General features: G+C 35.8%; 1 protein-coding gene across 4 annotated transcripts in view; it reads right to left on the bottom strand.

The window, feature by feature from the left end:
* Positions 1–20,105, bottom strand: part of PPARGC1A (PPARG coactivator 1 alpha) — a 628,607-nt gene that overhangs the window by 27,858 nt on the left and 580,644 nt on the right. For all 4 annotated transcript variants that reach the window (XM_033106261.1, XM_033106263.1, XM_033106264.1 and 1 more), the window contains 5 exons: positions 13,682–13,876; positions 11,766–11,888; positions 10,677–10,881; positions 6,649–6,694; positions 6,466–6,539 (listed from right to left, as the gene is read on the bottom strand). In XM_033106261.1, coding sequence (XP_032962152.1) covers positions 6,466–6,539; positions 6,649–6,694; positions 10,677–10,881; positions 11,766–11,888; positions 13,682–13,876 — 643 coding nt within the window. The remainder of the gene's footprint in view (positions 1–6,465; positions 6,540–6,648; positions 6,695–10,676; positions 10,882–11,765; positions 11,889–13,681; positions 13,877–20,105) is intronic.

The raw sequence follows: 20,105 nt of genomic DNA, 5'->3' as shown, positions 1-20,105 counted from the left end.
TGTGTTAGGGTGATGAGATTGTTGATTATTTTGCTCTTCTTATTTCCCTAATTAGTTATAAAATACTTATATTGTTTTTTTTACTTTCAGAGTAATAACAAAGATACACATGTAGACATACATATACATGAAAATATACATATATATACATATACATGTAAATATACATATACATGAGATTTGGGGTAAGTCACTTTGGCCCTTAACCAAATTTCTTCATGTCTTAGGGTTAAAACCATCATCTTGTTGCGCTGACTTTGCTTTGCCAATCCAATTTCAGAAACAAAAAATTCTAGAGCTCTGAAAATCTCTATAAGCAATAGATGTGAATGCCTTCTGCCAAAAGAGCATTCTCTTTTCTCTCATCTTGCTTTACTAACAGCTATTTTGAAATCAAATTAGTTTTTACACCTGTAAAAGAGAAGTGTTTTTTTTTATCAGCCAAAATGAGCTAGTTCAGGACAATCACAAAGTCAGACCAGCTGGCGATACCTAATAAAGCAAACTTCCTATCTCATTCCTCCTGCTCCTCAAAGACTCTGCAGATGGGACAGAGGGATTATTCTGGAGGTCTTAGAATTTTGTTGACTCCTTACGTTTCCACATAAATGTTTGAAAATTTTCACTAAAATTTGTGAGAGTAAAGAAAAAACAGACACCAGAAAGTCTTAGGCAAAAGCTTGACACAATTTCTCTGCCACAACCAAACAGATTAAGCATGCAGACCAAGGGTCAACAGATCACCACCACCAATGCTGTTTCTGTCCACCCCACGCTGTACCTATGGCAGACATCACTAATGGAGCAGACAATTCTACTGAGCACAGATTTGGCCTTAGAATCCTTTTCAACACAATGTTCCTGGCACCCAATACCCATCCATGACATTTTGGCAAGTGAAATGAAATCTATTTAACATAACAGATGTCAACTACTATCTTTAAAATTCAGGCCTCAGGAAAGAGACATAATCTGTAGTCAAACAGAGCTACCTTGAACCCAGGGTTCACCAAAGAGCCAGAATCAACATACAGCTTTTCCCTCAACAATTAAATGGGCAGAATCAAAAAGATAATATACACGTAAAGTGCCTACTAGTAATGTGCCTAAGTGCCTATTTGTAGTAATACCGTGTTTCCCCAAAAATAAGACCTACCCGGACAATCCACTCTAATGCATCTTTTGGAGCAAAAATTAATATAAGACCTAGTCTTATTTTACTATAATATAAGACTGGGTATAATATAATATAGTATAATATAATGTAATATAATACTTAGTCTTCTATAAGACCAAGTCTTATATAATATACTATACTATAATATAATATAACATAATATAATACAATATAACATAATACCAGTCTTATGTTAATTTTTGCTCTAAAACACGCATTAGAGCTGATTGTCCGGCTAGGTCTCATTTTTGGGGAAACACTGTAGGAGATGCAGTTGTAGAGAAAATATCAAAAAGGAGATCTTGATTTCTTAAATCCCACACCCATACCAAAAACAGTATATGTTCAATTTCATGGGGAATGAGGGAGCTTTTGCCACAGAAAAGTACATAACTTTGTACACGAGAGTGCCAAACAGGAGATAACATTAAGGTCAACGAAAGGGAACAGGTAAAGAATATCACAAATTGAAAAGACGAGCAGCAAGGTACAATGACCTCAGTCGATGAAGTTAACACAGAATTAGTAATTAAATAGCTAACATTTATTGAACACTAAATGTTTTCCATGTTTTATCTCACTTAATCCTCACAGTGATTGAATGAGAGGCAGGTACAGTTATTATCTTCCTTTGATGCGGAAGGATACTGAATTTTATAGAAGTTACCTCAAATTGACCAAAAGCCAGCTAGTTAGATGAGGGTAGATCCAGAATTTGAACTTGGTCTTGTCCAATATCAGAGCCAAGGTTCTGCACAACTACAGTATAAGCTACACTATCTGTTTTTCAAAAATCATAATAAATTACTTTTATTATTGCTACTTATAAAGTATGTTAGTTCAGGTTAAACCACATGAAATTGCCATTTTTGTATGTCAAAAATGGTTGAATACTGGCAATTTTCTGTTTCAACCTATAATTTTGTCCTTTGAGTCAGAAAGTAATTTCATTTAGGAATTATAAATAGGATTTTAAAATTCAGGAATCTGAGACCTACAAAAGATTAAGGATATAGAAAAGAGTCTTAGTAATTAAAAAATGAAGGAGGCAAAGTATGTCTTATCTTGTGCAGTCCCATGCTAATGGCACAGCCCATGCCAAATTCCTTCTTACCTCAACACCTTTGATTTGCTGCCTCCTTGCTTCTGCTCCATCAATATCTTCTCCCCTTAAGTGAGGTTAGCTTGTGGAGAGCTCAATTTCCTCCAAACCTTTCCATGGATGGTTTCCTTTTTTAAACCTCTGCCATTCACTTCATAGTGATGTTGCCTTAACGTTTCTTTCAGTCCTGACCTGCCTTTATAATGCTTTTCAATCTTCTGCGCAATCATTGTATTTAACTTAAAGCCACGCTACAGGGTTCCCTCTGATAACTTCTTCACTCCCTTTTGTGATTCTTTTGAGGCACAATCAGTGTTGGTCACATCCTCCAAACACTACTACGCAACAAATTTTACTCTAGATTTTTAGAGAGGGAGATCATACACATCACACATTTCAAATCCACAGTATCTTTACAAAAAAAAAGAAATCCCTCTCCTCCACCAGTCTCCTTCTCCACACATCACCCTCCAGGTCAGTTCCAAATAGTCCTTCCAGCTTCCTTCAGCATCCTCCAAGTTCCGTCTCATTTTCCTATAGCTCTGAGTTCTTTCTCTTATGTAATACAACTTGGCCCTACCTCAGCTTCTCTAATTTGCATCTTCACACTTACAGCCACCGTGCTTAACAAACTAAAAACCACTTTCTGTGTCCCCTTTCTTAGGAGGCAGCAAAAGATTATGCATAGTAAATAATATTGTCGCTTCATGCTTCTTATACAATGTGTTCTTTTCTCTCAACAGCCTATAAGCCCACATTTTAAACACAAGAACATTTATTTAGCACCTTCTATGGGCCAAATACTATGCTCCATGCTTTACATGGATTGTTAGTCTCTATGTTTGACACTTGTACATCCATTCACCAAGACCTATCATATTGCAAGCATAGAGTAGGTATTAAAAATATGTTGTTAAATTGATTTCCATTGTAACCAATAATCTTTCAAAGCACTAAGAAAAAGAGATTTAAACTAGGAAGATGAATTCTGGTTCACTGACAGAAATAAATCCACTGTATATGTTTTTAAAGATTCCCAGTATTAAAAATGGTATTTTGCATAAATCTCTGCTTACCTTTCAATAAATAGTGTAGGCTATTAACCTATCAAAATTGTAACTAAATTCTTTAAAATTAGGTAGCTACCAATAAGAGAAATATGAAAATGTCTGGCATGAAGAAAACAAAAAGTGCTTTTTTAAACAACATAATCTCACTACCATGTTTCCCCAAAAATAAGACCTAGCCAGACTTCTAATGCGTCTTTTGGAGCAAAAATTAATATAAGACCCAGTCTTATATTATTTTACACAAGACCTGGTATTATATTATATTATATTATATTATATTATATTATATTATATTAAAGACCCGGTCTTATATTATATTAAAATAAGACCGGGTCTTATATTAATTTTTACTCCAAAAGACGCATTAGAGCTGATGGTCCGGCTAGGTCTTATTTTCGGGGAAACAGGGTAATAGAAGAAATACAATTTAAATGATATGTTCATGCTCATAAATTAGCAAAACATTTAAAAATGAAGACATCAAATGCTAGCAAGAATGAACTAAAGTAAGTATATCCATAGAGTGCTAACAGGACTACAAATGGAAACACCACTTTCGGAAAACAATGTGGCAACATATTAGGTTGGTGCAAAAGTAATCGCAGTTTTTGTAATTACTTTTAACCTTTTAAAATGCAATTACTTATGCACCAACCTAATACTATATTACAAAGCCCCAAGATATTGATACCCTTATATTCAGTATTAATAACTAGTAGGAATTTATTTTGAGAAAACAAGATTAAAAAATTATAAACAAAGATTTCCACTACAGTGCTATTTCAAAATGATAAGACTAAAGCAACCGAAATGTATAACAGTAAGGGTATGATGAAGTAAATTTTGATGTACTTACTCAAACTACGCAGCATGCTAAAAGCCTGATAGTAAAGGTCCATGGTGATACAAAAATTCTTTATTAAAATATTAACTGAAAAATCAGGATGCAAAATCATATGTGTGTGTGTGTGTGTGTGTATACATATATATGTATATATGTATACACACACACACACACACACACACACACATATATATGCACAAAATGATCACAGATGTTTAAAAATGTCCATAGAAAACAATGCTATGGATATTTTTTCACCTTAGAACTATGAAAATTCTCCTGCTAGTTAATATTTTTGACATTTTTATAGTAACTTTATTATAATCACAGAATAATAAAAAGGGTTTCTTTAACAGAAAGCTTGGTTTCAGTATATACCGTGGAAACTTTACTAATCTTCTCTAAAACAAAGTAACTGACTAATACATTCCCTTCAGTTAACTTCTTACTATGAGCCACAGTAGTGTATTTTCTCAAATCAGTTAATGCCACTACACTGGTGATGAAAATTATGTAAGAGATTAAAATATTATGTAAACTACAACATATAAGTAAAAATGCTATTTCTATAAAAAGACCCAATAAAGGCTTTAAAAGAAAGCCTGTCAAATTAGTTGTAGATGGGTGCTATTGGAAAACACTGAGGAAACATGGGGGATTATGATTTACATGAAAATCATAAAATCTAGAATGATTCTGCACTCCAACTACCACACAAATATCTTAATATCTTTAATTCTTTTCTTTCAAAGAGTAAGAAGCAAAAAGTGGAGACCATTTACAATGCATTATTAGTGAGGTTTGTGCAAGAAAGATGAATGAATCTCCAGTTAGCACATTTAAGTTCAAGGTAAAGATCTCTGTCTTCTACAAAGAGTGTGATATTTTAATGTATATTTATGTTGTAAGCAAAAGCAAAAGGACAAAATAGTATATACTTTAATCAACATTTTAGATAAACCTGTTAAATGCTTATTCTTGTTGGTCAGATAAGGCCTCTATTGCATGTAATATATACACCCAAGAGCAATTTATAATCATATATGTAAATTATAATTGATTTAAGAGATAATGTTATGTATATGCTTATAAGCAAACATGTGTGTATATGTATCCATATAAAGATATATTTGTATATAAGTACATATGTGTGAATCTACATATACACATATAAAATGTATATAAATACCATGAAATTAACTACTTTACTGCTTTACCAAATCATGCAATCATGCAATAGACCTTGTATAAGGAGGTAATTTACCAAACTCAAGTGTGAAATTAAATTTATTGACAATGACCACAGTGCGTGTAGGCACCATGGTTCTGGTTGAAAGCATCTTGTTTAACTAACTGTTCATTTACCCTTATCAGCAATAGCCAGAGCCAAGCAAATTCTTGTTCAGACATCCTAAGGTTCACTTTCTGGTGGGGCTCAAGTACCTAAACCTAAAAGCATTTGGTGCAAAGACACTATTTACAGCCAACTCAGAAGTCTACTTTGGAACTCTTTGTGTTAGTAAGTTTCTCTCAGGTCAGTCCAAGTATTTAATGCTCCTTCCTCTTCAGTATGTGAAATAAAGATGGGCTAAATGAGTTCAGAAGCTCAGATGGTGAAGAAAATAGCTCTTGTGTAAAACTATATAAGACCATTTTGTTTTGGTGAATGGGTATATTTTCATTTTTCTCCTTTGCTGAAAAGATATTAAAATGGTAGCCTGTATGGGAGAGGATTATAATGTTAAGTACAATGGAAAACGTGAAAACATTCCAAGGGAAGCATTAAGAGGTAGTAAACCTGCCTTCAAACCTTCGTCCCTTGCTTTCTAGCTCTGTGATCTTGGGCAAGTTACCTAAAATCTCTGAATCTTAGTTCCTCATCTTAAAAATGAGAAAACTACCACCATCCTTACGAGGTCTTGTGAAATTAGCCAAAACGACTTATAGGCCTGGCACATTTATTGAGTGGAAGATCAATAAATGTTCATGTCTCCTCCTTCTCAAGTTTTGGTGTCTTAATCTGAAACAGGGTTATTTGAGGATCCAAGGCAGTATTATATACATCAGAGAGTCTGGCACAAGTCTGACTCACAACAAATGTCTTCTCTTGAAAAAAATAAACAAACCACTAGAAATATTTATAGATAACTTCTTATCCAATGTTGTTTATTCTGTGTTAATTTCACTAATCACATAAAGAATACACTCTAATTTAATATATATTACAGACACACACACACACACACACTTCCAAGTGAAATGTAAGGCTTACCTGCAGTTCCAGAGAGTTCCACACTTAAGGTTCGTTCAATAGTCTTGTTCTCAAATGGGGAACCCTTGGGGTCACTGGAAGATATGGCACATTTATAAAAACAAACTGAAATGGAGTTGCTGTAGCCAAATGTATTAGAACCCCCTTCCCTTTCTGAAAATGGTTACATTTCTTAATACTTACTTTGGTGACTCTGGGGTCAGAGGAAGAGATAAAGTTGTTGGTTTGGCTAAAGGAAAAAAAAGGAAACTAATTATGAAACATTGAGTGTTTAGATTTGTTTTTATTCTACTATAGTCAGGTTGGAAACTGGAAACTGGAAAAACGAAAGTAAGGAAATCCCTGAATATTGGATCAAAGTCAGACAATAGTCCATTATGCGTCAGGAAACTGTCATTGAAAAAACATATAAAAACAGAATTTTCCAAAAAATTGTAGCATCTCTGTTAAGGATACAAAATTTGCATCATACCATCAAAACAAAATAATGTTTTCTATTTTAATTTGGAATACAGTACACGGTTTGTTTAGACAAGAAAACAGCAGAGTAACTACAAATGACAGAACGTTATGAATATTTAGTTGATTTTTCTTCTAAAATGTATAATTTTATATCTGGCCTGAGAATAGGCTATTTCTATAAGGCCAAAGCTCATACAATAGCCATTTCATTTACTAAAAATTAATTGAAAGATTATGGCAGATTTGGACATTGACCCAGATGGCTTAAATGGGGTTCAGGCCCCCAAATCTGATAGACAACTAAAGTAGATACTATGTTTATCAGCTGAAAGACTTAAAGACTTGCATCCTTGCAAGCTCATCTACATCCTTTCACGCTTCTTAAATTTTACCTCCTACAGAAGGCATTTCCCAATTATTAAGGGTGGAGTACGACTTCTCACTCCAAAATTTCAATTGCTTCTCTTTGGCAGTCTCATATTTTGAACAGAAGAGGGGAAAAACATGATGAGAAATGCCCTTGGGACATACATCCATATATTCTGTGTATATATATATGCTTATCTGTAAGACATATTTATATGTACGTAAGTTTATGTCAATTTTTTTCCAGTAAAATAACTACTTCCAAAAGGTCAAGAGATAGTCATTTACGTAATGAAAATCATAGACTTGAAACCAAAAATGTCTTTAGAATAAACTTCCTTATGTTATGGATGAAAGAATCTGAGAAAAATCTTTAGAGATGCTAAATGATATTTCCAGGGCCATAAAACTGGCTACTCAGAACCGGCCCAGGACATGTTCCCTTTCTCCTATTATCAAGAGGAACTGCAACCAACAGATATTAAAGCAAATTAATCAACCCCAGTAATTAAGGTCCTCTGAAATGTGAAAATATTATTTATATCCAAATTAAGCTGAAATTAGGTACTTTCCTTGGGTAAATAGTATTTACATATTTAATTGGTAGATTTAGATTTAGGTTTTAAACAATGGACTAGTTTATCATCTACCCAGTGTGCACCCAGTAATCTGAGCTCATGCTGTCATCTACAAATTAGGTACATTGATTGATTGGCTTTTTCATATACACAGATAAATGAACAGGGTTTACATTCTTTTTTTTTTTTTAGTATGTCTGATATAATGAGCCTTTCAAAAAGAACACACTTAGGAAGGAACTTTCCCCACTTTTACAGCGCTCAACTAACAATTAGGATAATACAAACAGGTTCCCTACCAGAAAATCCACCAGATATGTACATTTATTGAATGTATATTGAAAATGTCCATTAAAAATCAGTCGCTGGAATTCTAGTTTTCAAGGTATAGGTAGGCTATCTGAAATGCTCAAAGGAAGACCCCCAAAATTCTGATTGTTTGGGTACAGATAAGGCCAAGGGTAATGGAAAGACAGGAGTAGGCAGTAGCCATATTTAATGAGAGCAAAAGCAAACAGGAAATGAGGGCCACAGAAGGGGTAGGGCCCCTAGCCACATACAGATCGAACCCCTGCATAAACCCATGCTCACAAAAGCTACCACGAAAGGGGCACTGATTTGGTTCACTAAGCGTTTAATCCATACTGTTTCAATGAGTGGTAGACCAGAGACATATAATCCTTGAGGGCAGGAATGCATCTGTTTCATGCAGACCATGGTATTTTTGATGGGCAAATGCATTAGCAAATGAATGAATTAATGAACCAGCGGGACACCAACAGGTGCCAAGGGCCAGACCATTATCCTAAGGAACATCAAAGAACCTGACCCCACAATGGTACAATGTGCACACATGGAGTTTAGGGAGGAAAAATTACAATACATTAGGAAGCGTAACCTCAGTAGGTAGATCGTCTTAGTTATTGTCTTCAATAGTTCCTATATTTTTCACTTTCGAATTTTGAATAATTTAATCCCTGAAGCTGAGCATTCATCTCCTGTTGGTTATTAACAGCCAGCCATTTTTATTTTCTTTTAGACCTTTAATAACTACAGGAATTTTTTTTTTCCCGGTCAAAAGGCTTTGTTCTGAGGATAAGCTTTTCACGCCTCACCACAGAAATATACTTTTAAAAAACCCACGTGCAGCAGGACTCTTCTAAAGACTATTCCTTCCATAGGCCAATTTAATTCCTCACGGCCATCATTTGTAATAGTTTACAGTAATATTTAGTGGTAAGCAAATTTAAATACTGAAAAAAAATAAAACAAACAAAACCCTCAAAATCCAAAAGGACCAATTAAAGTTACAAAAAAGAAAATCTTTAAACCATGAGTGACTGGACTGGGTTCACTGACTACAAGGTTTCATCGAGCCTGGGACTTCAAATCCAGCTCCAAAACACAAATGCATGACTAGCAAGTGGTAAAATGTAGCCTAGTGAATTCTTCAGTTCACTCACTAGAGCGAGCCCAGCTGGCTTTCCTTCACCTGAGGGCTTCAGCAACCATGAGTCCCACAGCCCGGCTGGTTCTGCTCTGAGAAAAACTCTTTCAAAGAGTGTGTGTGTGGGACCTATCAGGGCAAAGCAACCTAAAAGGCTTTGGCTCATTTCGATAAAGACACTTTCCTGAATTAACAGAAAGGGCTGGAGAGTGATTTTTGAGATAGCCACCAGGAAAAAGCTAACCAGGAGCCAATTGAAAATAATAAAGGAAGGTTCCTGAAAATTCTGGGCTTATGGTGAGGTAGGAACGAGAGAGGGAAATTCAAAACACTGGGAAAGAAAGTACTTAGGAAAAGCAGCAGCAACAGCGTACCTGTGTGAAATAATCATGGTTCAAAACAGGGATCAGAAGCTACCACTCTGCAGCTGGAAGGGGAAGTTGGGAAAACAAAAGGAAAAAAAGAGGTGGATGTTTATAATTGCTATTTTAGAATATGCCTACTTGCAGTACAAGGTAAGAGGTCTTGTTCACGTGGAAACCGGAATACTTTAAAGCGACAGCAACTTTCAACAAGCTCACTTTGGGCCTCTACAACTAGAATATTTTGAGAGAAGGAGCCAAAAAGAAAGAAAATTACATCTCTGTCAAGAGAGGTATTCCTAAAATCACCCTGATCTGCCTCAGAAGCATCGGCCTTCCAGTAACATATGGGGATAGTAAAAATCAACACGTTTCACTTAATCTAGGCAATATTTTTTAAAATAGAAAGAAAACAAAAATTCTAAGAATTCCCAAATCCATATTTACAAAATAAAATCCATGAGCCTAACATGTATTCTCAAAACAAAACAAAACAAAAAAGAATGTACTTAATAATCAGCAGAGGCTGCATAATTATTATTTACTATTTCTTAAAGTATATACAACAAATCAACAATGCCTCATTTTTTTCCATGATTGAAAAGGGGAAAAAAAAAATCAAAGCTCTTTAATGAATTGCCTAGCCCCGCTTGCTCAGAGCTTCAATTATCTCAGCATTTCAGAGTTCATGTAAACCTCATCTGATGTTGCAATGCACCCCCTTCGCCACCACCCCCACCCGGCTAACATTTCAAGTGCCTTTTGGCGATTGTGAATTAGGCTGCGTATCAGCTGAATAGGATATGTTCAACCTGTGTCCGAGGAAGGATTTTTTTTCCCCCATCTATAATAAAGTGCTGAATTCTCTTTCTAGAGAGACACCACTGGAACGGAAGCCTGAAGTTTGGGCATCCACCGCCCGCCTGGTGCATGCTTGCTTTGCCTCTAGCGCCCTTGCACACAGAGTGTGTTTTGTTTTGTTTTCCCCCAGCCTACCTTGTAAATGTTGCGACTGCGATTGTGTGTGGGACTTCTTTTTGGAGGTGCATTTGTCTCTGCTGCTGTTCCTGGTCTCTGTGGGTTTAGTGTGAGGAGGGTCATCGTTTGTGGTCAGATACTTGAGAAGCTCCGAGCAGGGACGTCTCTGTGGCTTTTGCTGTTGACAAATGCTCTTCGCTTTATTGCTCCATGAATTCTCGGTCTTAAAAACAAGGCATAAAGAAAGCTAAAATTAGTGAACTGAACCTTATCAGAATGGATATAGGTTTTCTGAAGAGATGAGATTTTCAATGAAGTGTTCAGTCTAAGTGTACTAGATCTATGAGCTGTGAATAATTGTTTGCAGAACAAGGAAAGAAAATTACATTTAAAATTCCTAAATGACATTTAGGCAGCTTTTTATTTCATTTCTCCTACATTTCAATGTTCTTACTCAGCAACATGTAACTAACAAGACCCTACAGCGCCTTGACTGTGAAGAAAAAAAATAAAATAAAAAAATGAAAATAAGCTGGTTTAAACCTTAATTTGCCACTGATTGCTGGAGCCCAGTATTCACAATTCTCTTAAGTACCCCTTAACACTCCGTTTTCACTCACAGTGAATGGCAAGACAAACATTGTTTAATACAGCCCACTAACCGAATTATGTCATTGCCAGCATTCTCTCCAATTAATGGCAGAGACAGATCTTTTGCGGTGATTCCAAAGCAATCTTTCTCAGGTTAGACAGCTGGCAAAACGGCAATCCTGCATCTTAAAGTCACTCATAGATAATACCAGCCTATCAGCAAATTAAATTGTAGCCCACATTGCCGCATGTATTAATACAGTGGGCAAGGAGTAACAGACGGTGGAACTTCCATTTCAAGGGTCCAAAGACAAAATGTAAATGAACTCGTCCTGGTTTAAAATAGCTAGAGTGCTGCTTTTGGAAACCCTTTTCATAATCGGTTTCACCATGAGGAGGCAACTGCAGGATCCCAGCTGAATTAACACATATAAATAAACCTATCATTTGTTTTACAGTTTCAAGCAAAAACCCTTTGTTACTGTCCTTCCTACATTAAAAAGTTTAGATCTGTACCTTAACAACAGAGGGGTTTGTTCTGATCCTGTGATTATGGTTTGCATGATTCTGGGTACTGAGACCACTGCATTCATTATAACTTAGCTGAGTGTTGGCCGGTGCCAGTAAGAGCTTCTTGAGCTAGAAACAGAGAAGAATCAGAGAAGGACAAAAAGCAAGGAAAGTTAAACATCTTCTAAGCATTAGAGTAAGTTATTGACATTTTAAACTTAAATTTAATTATCATCATAAAAAGTAATTCTATCACTCTTTAATTATACCACACCTTAGCACAAAAGTACTAAAGGAAATGTATATTTAAAAACTAAGCAAAAGTTTGGCATTATACTACCAACTGAAAGTATTTCCTTTTCCTACATTTGACACTTAGTATTGTCTACCAATTTCTTTTAGAGACAGTAAGGCAAAAGTACCTTCCTAAAAGGATTTTCAAATCACTACGAGGTGAGAAAAGCTGCCTTGCTAAATGAGGATTTGGGGAAGAGTAAGGGACTACATGGACATCTCCCCCTCAATAACTCAAATGAACAAAATGTCAATACGTGAAAGAGTCTGTGATGTTTTCACTCTGTTGCATGGTCAAGTATAAAACCTTACTGATTCAAAGAATATTTGGATTAAAAGAGCGGCTACCATTGAAGAGGTTTTGTCAATATAGTCAGGCGATGTGGGTTCTGGCTCAGCCAAAGCAGTTACTGTCCCTTGACTTCTGTTTCTTCATTTGATTTGAGGGCCTTCCAGGAGCTCCCTCCTGGGACACTTAGTATGACTCTAGGTCAAAACCTCCCAACTGAATCAACTGTGTGGATGAAAATCACCTGGTATCAACACAAAGCAGTCAGAGTCCTGACAGAAAAGCCAATGGATACTAACAAATGGAGAAATGGGGGAATAAATAACAATTAGTTATGAAATATTTTCTTCTAAACCAGAAGTTTCAAAAGGTGAAGGAATATAAGTAGGGTCTCCATACGTTTCCACAGAGTGCATTTAACATTTAACAATTTAGAGATGGGAGAGAAACAACCTCTAAATGGCACATCAAAGGACATTATTAAAATTTGGAGGATGGCATTCTGTAATTTACATAGTGTGCTCATATCAGATTTATGGCAAATGACAAATGGCTACCACAAATGAGAAGGTAAAACCGTGTCTTAGAACGAATACAATTCTGGTCAAGCACTGCTTTGAAAAGAAAATTCACTCTCCACTGCCAACAAATTCATTCTTCAGTACCTACGATAAATTTAGGTAACTTAAGGTTGCAAGTGTGCTTTTATTTTTCAATCTTCATAAGAATTATGGATCCAAAGTCTTAAAATATTACATACCCCTATCTACCTTCTATTTCTAGAATTGTGTGCACAAGAATAAAACTACCAATGTCAATTATTATACAATTTGTGATAGTGAAAAATAGGGGGAAAAAGACTAAATATCCAACCATAAGGGATTGCTTAATAAGTTGGGACATCTTCAAATAATAAAATACTATGCAACCATTAAAAATAATGCATACACTTAAAATTCACAAACATACTGATCATATATCTTAATAAAAGAGATTTCAACCATTTTGTATATTACAGGTTATTTGAAATTACAAGTAAATTTTCAGTCTATTCTTTGTCTACATTTTCTAAGTTTCTACCATGAGCATAAATAACACTAAGAAATAAAAGTACACACAAAAGATAGTTTTAAAAAAATGCAGTAAGATCACATGAAGACTGTAGTATCAATATTTTTAAACACAGAATCAGAGAATCTGCAACTCCAGGTGTGCTTGGGGATTGTTTTGGCATCAGTCTAAATTAAAAATCCAGCCCTTATTGTTACTACATCATACCCATGCAGCGGGTAGCCAGAGGCAACTCCAATTCCTGTTAAACAGTAGGAAGGGTTCTTACTAGAGACGGCTCTTCTGCCTCCTGAGGCGGAGGGGTGCCGTCAGGCATGGAGGAAGGACTAGCCTCATTCTCAGTGGTCACGTCTCCATCTGTCAGTGCATCAAATGAGGGCAATCCGTCTTCATCCACAGGGAGACTGTCCAGTGTCTCTGTGAGGACTGCTAGCAAGTTCGCCTCATTCTCTTCATCTATCTTCTGCAAAAACAAAACCAGAAGAAGACTTGAGTGAGTGGACATTGGGATGGGTAACACTGATAATCAGCGTAGATTGGACGTGTTTAGCCCAATGAGTAAACTATACATGCAATTTTGAATGTCCGTGCCAGAACACAGCAATGTTTTCCTCAGACTCCAAGTTCATTTTTGTCTTGAAAATGAACATACAATGAACTAACACCTCTACTGTATGATTCTCTGATTGTTGAGCTGTCCAATTTAGTAATTTATTATGTCAGAGCCTAACGCCTCTGTCTGTGATTCTATCTTGTTCACAGTCGTTTTCCACATGTTTGTGTCTTGTTTCCCTTACTAAAAGAGATGATTTAGAGAATCTCAGGACTTGAGAGGATTTTAACCATTATCTAGTTAATCTTCACATACAGTGTTTCAGTCTACCATGCAGCATACCTGTGAAAATGTTAAACCTCTGAACACCGGCCAGAAATTGAAACTATACCAAGAGAAACTAGACATGTTCATGGTTTCAATTATAATCTCATCACCTAACACTCCCTAGTCATTTATTTCTCTCTCTGACATCTTTCCCAAATTCAGTCATAAATCTATAACTGCCTAATGGATATGTCTACTTGATAATAGCTCCCTCATCCCCCAAACCTAAACTTAGGACCTTCCATGACAAAACTATTTCTCTTGACTTTTCATGTTTGGGTAACAATTCTTCAGACCTAAACTCTGGAACTACCTTGAGACCTCTTTAGCTGGTCAGTCAATAAGCAGAGTCTAACTTTGTAATAGCTTTCAAGTGTATTCATTTCTTAATGGCCAAAGGTAGGATTCTAAGGCAACATTTCTTCTAATGGAGGCTCTCGCCAACATACTCTAACTGGTTTTCTCAACGCCCACACTCCTTCCCACGAACACATTCTTAGAAAGCTAATCTCTTATTCATTCCACAGATACTTTTGACCATCTATACCAGGTATTGAAGGTACAAAGAGAAACAAACAACACTCTGCCCGTCCAGTAATACTCCAGCAGAAGGGAAGAACCTGTAAACAATTTATTCTAAAAGACAATACTGATTTCAGGACTCTATATAAAAACTTTCAAGATGACCCAAACTAGAGCTTATGTTCCTTGTTTATAGGGCAATATGCTACATTTTATGCACCTGGTAATCAATGCTGGGTACACAGTATAGATAGTCATTGATTACTTGGTGAATAATTGATTGATCTGCGTTTATTGCCTAAAATATATAGTGTGTATATCACTTTTGTTTCCTTCTTTTAGCGCTTCACATTGTTTGTCCAATGATCTGTTGCATATCTTTTTTTAACGTTCTGTACGCTATGACACTAACAATAGCTAAATTATCTCACACAGATTCTATTACAAAATGCACCTAAGCTGCTGACATCTAATGAAGCTAGCAATGCCCACACTTCCTTTCTCGCTGGCACTGAACTCCAGTTAATTGACCTGACAAAATTACAAGAATCACAGAATAAGACAGCTAATCAGAAAATCAAATTGTATTACTAGAAAATTAGGCAGGGCTTTATCACATATACATTCTATTTTCACATAAAAAATTGTTTTCCCTCATTACTGATCAGCCTCCATCCAGGAGAGAAACTACAGACTTTTTTTTTTTTTTTTTTTTTTTTAAATTCAAGAGGCCGAGACGAGCTATTTGCTACTTACAGTGGACTTTACGGGCTAATTTTTACACTTGCATTATGCATCTTCTTAGTGCTCCTGACACTAAGATTGACATTGTGAGTCAAGTTGGTTTTGGGCACACAGAGTGGAGTGGCAACTGGATGAGTTTTAAGACTAAATGCAGAGGGTAAATCCTAATCAGAGGGGATAAAAGGTTAGCTTCAAAATGGCACCACTTCCTTCACAAACGGATCAAACCCTTAAAATTTCAAATTACTCTATTAAATAACAATCATTAGCATCCCTCCTTCCCCTCACTTCTTCTGGATAATGTCCACGTAATTTTATTAGTAAAGATACTGAAATAATTTTCCTTTATTTGCTGTCCAGGATTATAATTTGGCATCCAAAGATGCCAATCTCCTTTTCATTTTAATTTAGATTCCTTCACATACCAAAAAACTAAATCAAGTATTAAATTACTCTGAGTAAAAATGTAAGTAGATGAAATAGATATTATTTTAAATATCCCAAAGCCATGAAATTTACATTAATATAAGAATCACCATGTTACCTAATAAAAATAATTTTGAAAATATCTGAAACACACACACAGGCACACACACATACTTCCAGTAAATTAAACGTGTTTTCCAGGTATCCCAATTTTCATAAAGATGTATTTCAAGTTTAAAAAATAGCTCAATAAAAACAGTTAAGGATGTTTATCAATAAATGAGTAATTTTGTTTACCCAGATTTAAATTTTGGGTTTGGCTTCCCAGAAATAATACTACAAGCCTCTGTTTGCTTTCAATCACAAAATACAATAGCGCCTTAGTTTGATCCCTAGCGCAAACAAGCTACAATAATTCCAATCAAGTCAAAATGACAAAGAACACTTAAATTAACTAGCTTTTTCCAATTTATTTAATAAGCCTGGGTGAATGTACACCAAAATACAATGGCAGAAAGATTGGAGCTTGATAATGTTATAATTAATTTACAAGATCTGATTAAAGCACCAACTATTTTAATTCTCCTCTCTACTGGAACCACAAAGGGTAGGGGGAGGGTTATAGGACAGAAGATTGGTATTTTGCTTGTGTATGTTTATGAGTGTGAATGAGTGAGTGAGTGTTTGTATATGTGTGTGTTGAGGTAGAGTAGGCTGATATTCAAATTGTATGGACCAGTAGGACTATAATCATTATTTATATTCAGTGTCCATTAGAAATAATTTAAACCTTTTAATTATCATCCCTGTATGTGGGTGACTTCAAGGGGTGCTCCAAGACCAATTATTTTAGGGAAGTGGTTTTTGAATTAAGGACGAAAATAATGTTATTACTTCAAATTCTCTGTGTTTTTTTTAATCATAGAAGACTGGGGAAAAGGTTTGATATTTACCAATGACACTTCTGTGTTGAAGTTCAACAGATATCCCAATATGTAAACTTGAGTGGACATTGCCCCTCACTGTGGCAATGTCAATGAGTTTACCATGAGTTTCAACAATCAAACACCCCCACGAGAAGGCAATGGATGTGACAAAAAGGACTCTGGTAAACAATTAATGTCACTATCCATTATTGCTTCGGTCCCAATTTACAGAGCAAATAAATCAACGTCACTGCAGATGAAGTACACTGGCCTAGTAACACATGTCTGTTCACAGGTGACAGCACAGGGAAACACATTAGTCAGTAAAATTACATTGCAAGATAACCTTTCAAAGACTCAGCTCTGATACCACTTTCTAAATGTTTGAAAGGACTGTTTTTACAAAAATCTACTTATTAGCTTCAAATAAGTTTAAAAAAAGAAAAGAAGTGAGGTGAGAAAGAGAGAGCAGATCCCCAGTTGGGCAGTAGTCTACAGCTACACAAACTGAGCTCAGTCTAGTAGCCAGCTACAGAAGGTGGGAAGTAAAGGTAGAAGAAACCAGGCCAAGAGGCATTGCCATTGCTGAGCTCTGTGGTCAGCAAGCCGCATTGCCCATGGTGGGTTTCAACCTTGGGCTCTCCTTACACAATGCAAGTCTGCTGCCATTCTGCTGACCTAAATAAAGGTCCATGTGACTGTAATACCTCATTCTCTAAGGGCTCTCCAGGAATAAAGAAGGCACATCAACAAAAACTCACTCAAGTGTAAAGAATTTCCAGTGACAGTTGATACACATACATGTGTACGAACAACCCAAAATTTAGAATATGGAACAATTCCACCACAATACCATGTCCTTAACAAATGAGTTCAGAACAGCCAACAAAATCAGAAGGTTTATGACTGCTCTTTGGGACTGCTGAGTCCCTATATGACCTGTACTAATTGTGCTATAATTCAAAAGGTACCATTGAAGGAAGATAAATTCTACCCCTTCAGATGCCCATTGTCACTTCAAAATTGAAATTTGGGATCCAGTACATAATAGCTGGGCCCTCTTCCTTTGGGAGCCATTGGAAAAGAATCTTCCAGTTGGTTATATACATCCTGGGGCAGACAGTGCATTCCACTCACCCAACTGCACACAGACAGTGAATAAATCCACTAAATTAAGGAGGAGATGAGGGACTTTGAAATGCTAACCAACACCTGAAGGGAGAAACCCAGAGTGAAAACTGCATGTGGTATCCCCAAGATTTCTAAATGTAGGCTATTATGGAAGGACCATGCCCTGCTTATGATAGTAATTTTTTCCACATCTTGTAGAATTGCAATTACACTCTGCATCCCTAGATTTTCACACTTCCTTGATCTCTGTTTGATAAAAATAGTTTAATAGCCATTTAATCACAGCTTCATTATCTTAGCTCTCTTAATGTGAATTAGGCCAGGAGAATTCTTGCTTCCTCATTATTCAAATCATCAATAAGAAGGAAACAGTGGGGGCTTTTTATCATTCATTAATCAGTTTCAATATCTTAGGTACTGTTTACTCAGAGATCAATCTGTGTGAGAGGTCACTTAACCTCTCTGAACCTCTATTTCTTTTTTCTATATAAAATTCCAGGTTATTATCTGCCTAATTCCTATTACAGAATTTTTCTGCACTCATGATTAATAGGGAGATATTAAGAAAAAGAGTGGATAATGGCCTGAGAATTCATCAAGAAGGTGCTCAATGAACATTGCCAGTGCATATGCCCATCATCTTGATTACCCATATTTGAATTTCATTCCTTGAGCACAATCTACCGCTGACTTTTAGCACTGGGCCAGCTTCCTCCCAAATACCCAGCATGGTTTGGGCTTTCTCCTGGACCCATCAGGCTGATTTGGAAGGAGTTAATGAAGACAAAATTAACTCCTACTTTAAGTGTGGCCTAATTTAGAAGGGAAATCCCATTAGAATAACATCTGGTAATACGAGTATATTCAGAAGCCAAATATAAATGACATTTTTGGATCACCCATTATTTTGGATTATCTGTTCCACTAGACCCCACCAGGAGTTGAAATAAATAAATGAGAAAGTGACTTTTATAAAGTCAGGAGTTCAAATAAGGAATATAGCTGATCATAAGAGTCCCTTTCCTGAACGTCCCTACTTAAAGCTACGTAACTCAGTTTCGTGAACAAGAAGCCAAAAAAACTTTTGCATGTATAAAGTTTGGTTTTGATATGTAAAGTGTGATTCAAGATTTAAGAGAAGCTGAATTCAAAATAAAGGAAATGTTTCTTCTGAAATGAAATTAAAAAATAGCAATTCAGACTATATCACAAAAATAAAATTTGAGATTTTTAGCTTTTTTCTTTAAATCATTTTAAACAGGACTGATATCACTTCACTGATTGCTTATTACACAAGTCCAATCAGTGGTCAGAGCCTTTGCTGAAATGGTTGTTAAATATTTTGAATACCCACTTTCAAACAACTCTTTCGCTTTTCTCCTCTTCTTTTTCTCCCCGTGAATGCTCTATAATCCACTGTGGTTTTTCTTGCTACTCTTACATCCAGGCATTGTCTCCAACAGTGTGTCTGCCCACCTCCTCACACCCCAAAAGAAAATGGGCAGAATCCCCACATGACACTTCTTACAAGTTGCTAACTTATACTCTACTCAATAGGAAGAATCCCTAAAATAACCCACTCACTTTTTGTTTAGCATATGGAATAAAGTGTTTTGAAAAAGGATGGGCACTTGAAGGTAGAACAAAAAGGACTTAAGAAATTTCAAGCATATATGTACAACCAAAATAATCAAGACAATAAAGACTACATTACATTACATCGTGCATTTCTTATAAAAATACTTTTGTATCTATTTATTTCTTACAAATGCCCTGAGAGTTAGCTTATTCCTCTATTTTATTCCCAGGTGAGATAAGATAAGCACATTGTATTACAAGTATTTGCCCTGTGAGATTCCAGAGTTACTAGAATTTAAGATTGTACTGATGTACTGGCAAGTAGAAAGAATACAGAATTTAATTTCACTATCTGGGTAATTTCCCATAGACATAGAGCCTACTTACAATATCATATATGTAAATGTGTCTATACATAACATACCATGTCCCCCCGACATACATAAGTTTGCATCTCAATGTGCATATGTTTAAAATAGAATTTA

This window comes from Rhinolophus ferrumequinum, chromosome 5 (genome assembly GCF_004115265.2).
Source record: "Rhinolophus ferrumequinum isolate MPI-CBG mRhiFer1 chromosome 5, mRhiFer1_v1.p, whole genome shotgun sequence".
Classification (NCBI taxonomy): domain Eukaryota; kingdom Metazoa; phylum Chordata; class Mammalia; order Chiroptera; family Rhinolophidae; genus Rhinolophus; species Rhinolophus ferrumequinum.
This window is presented reverse-complemented; position numbering and strand designations above follow the sequence as displayed.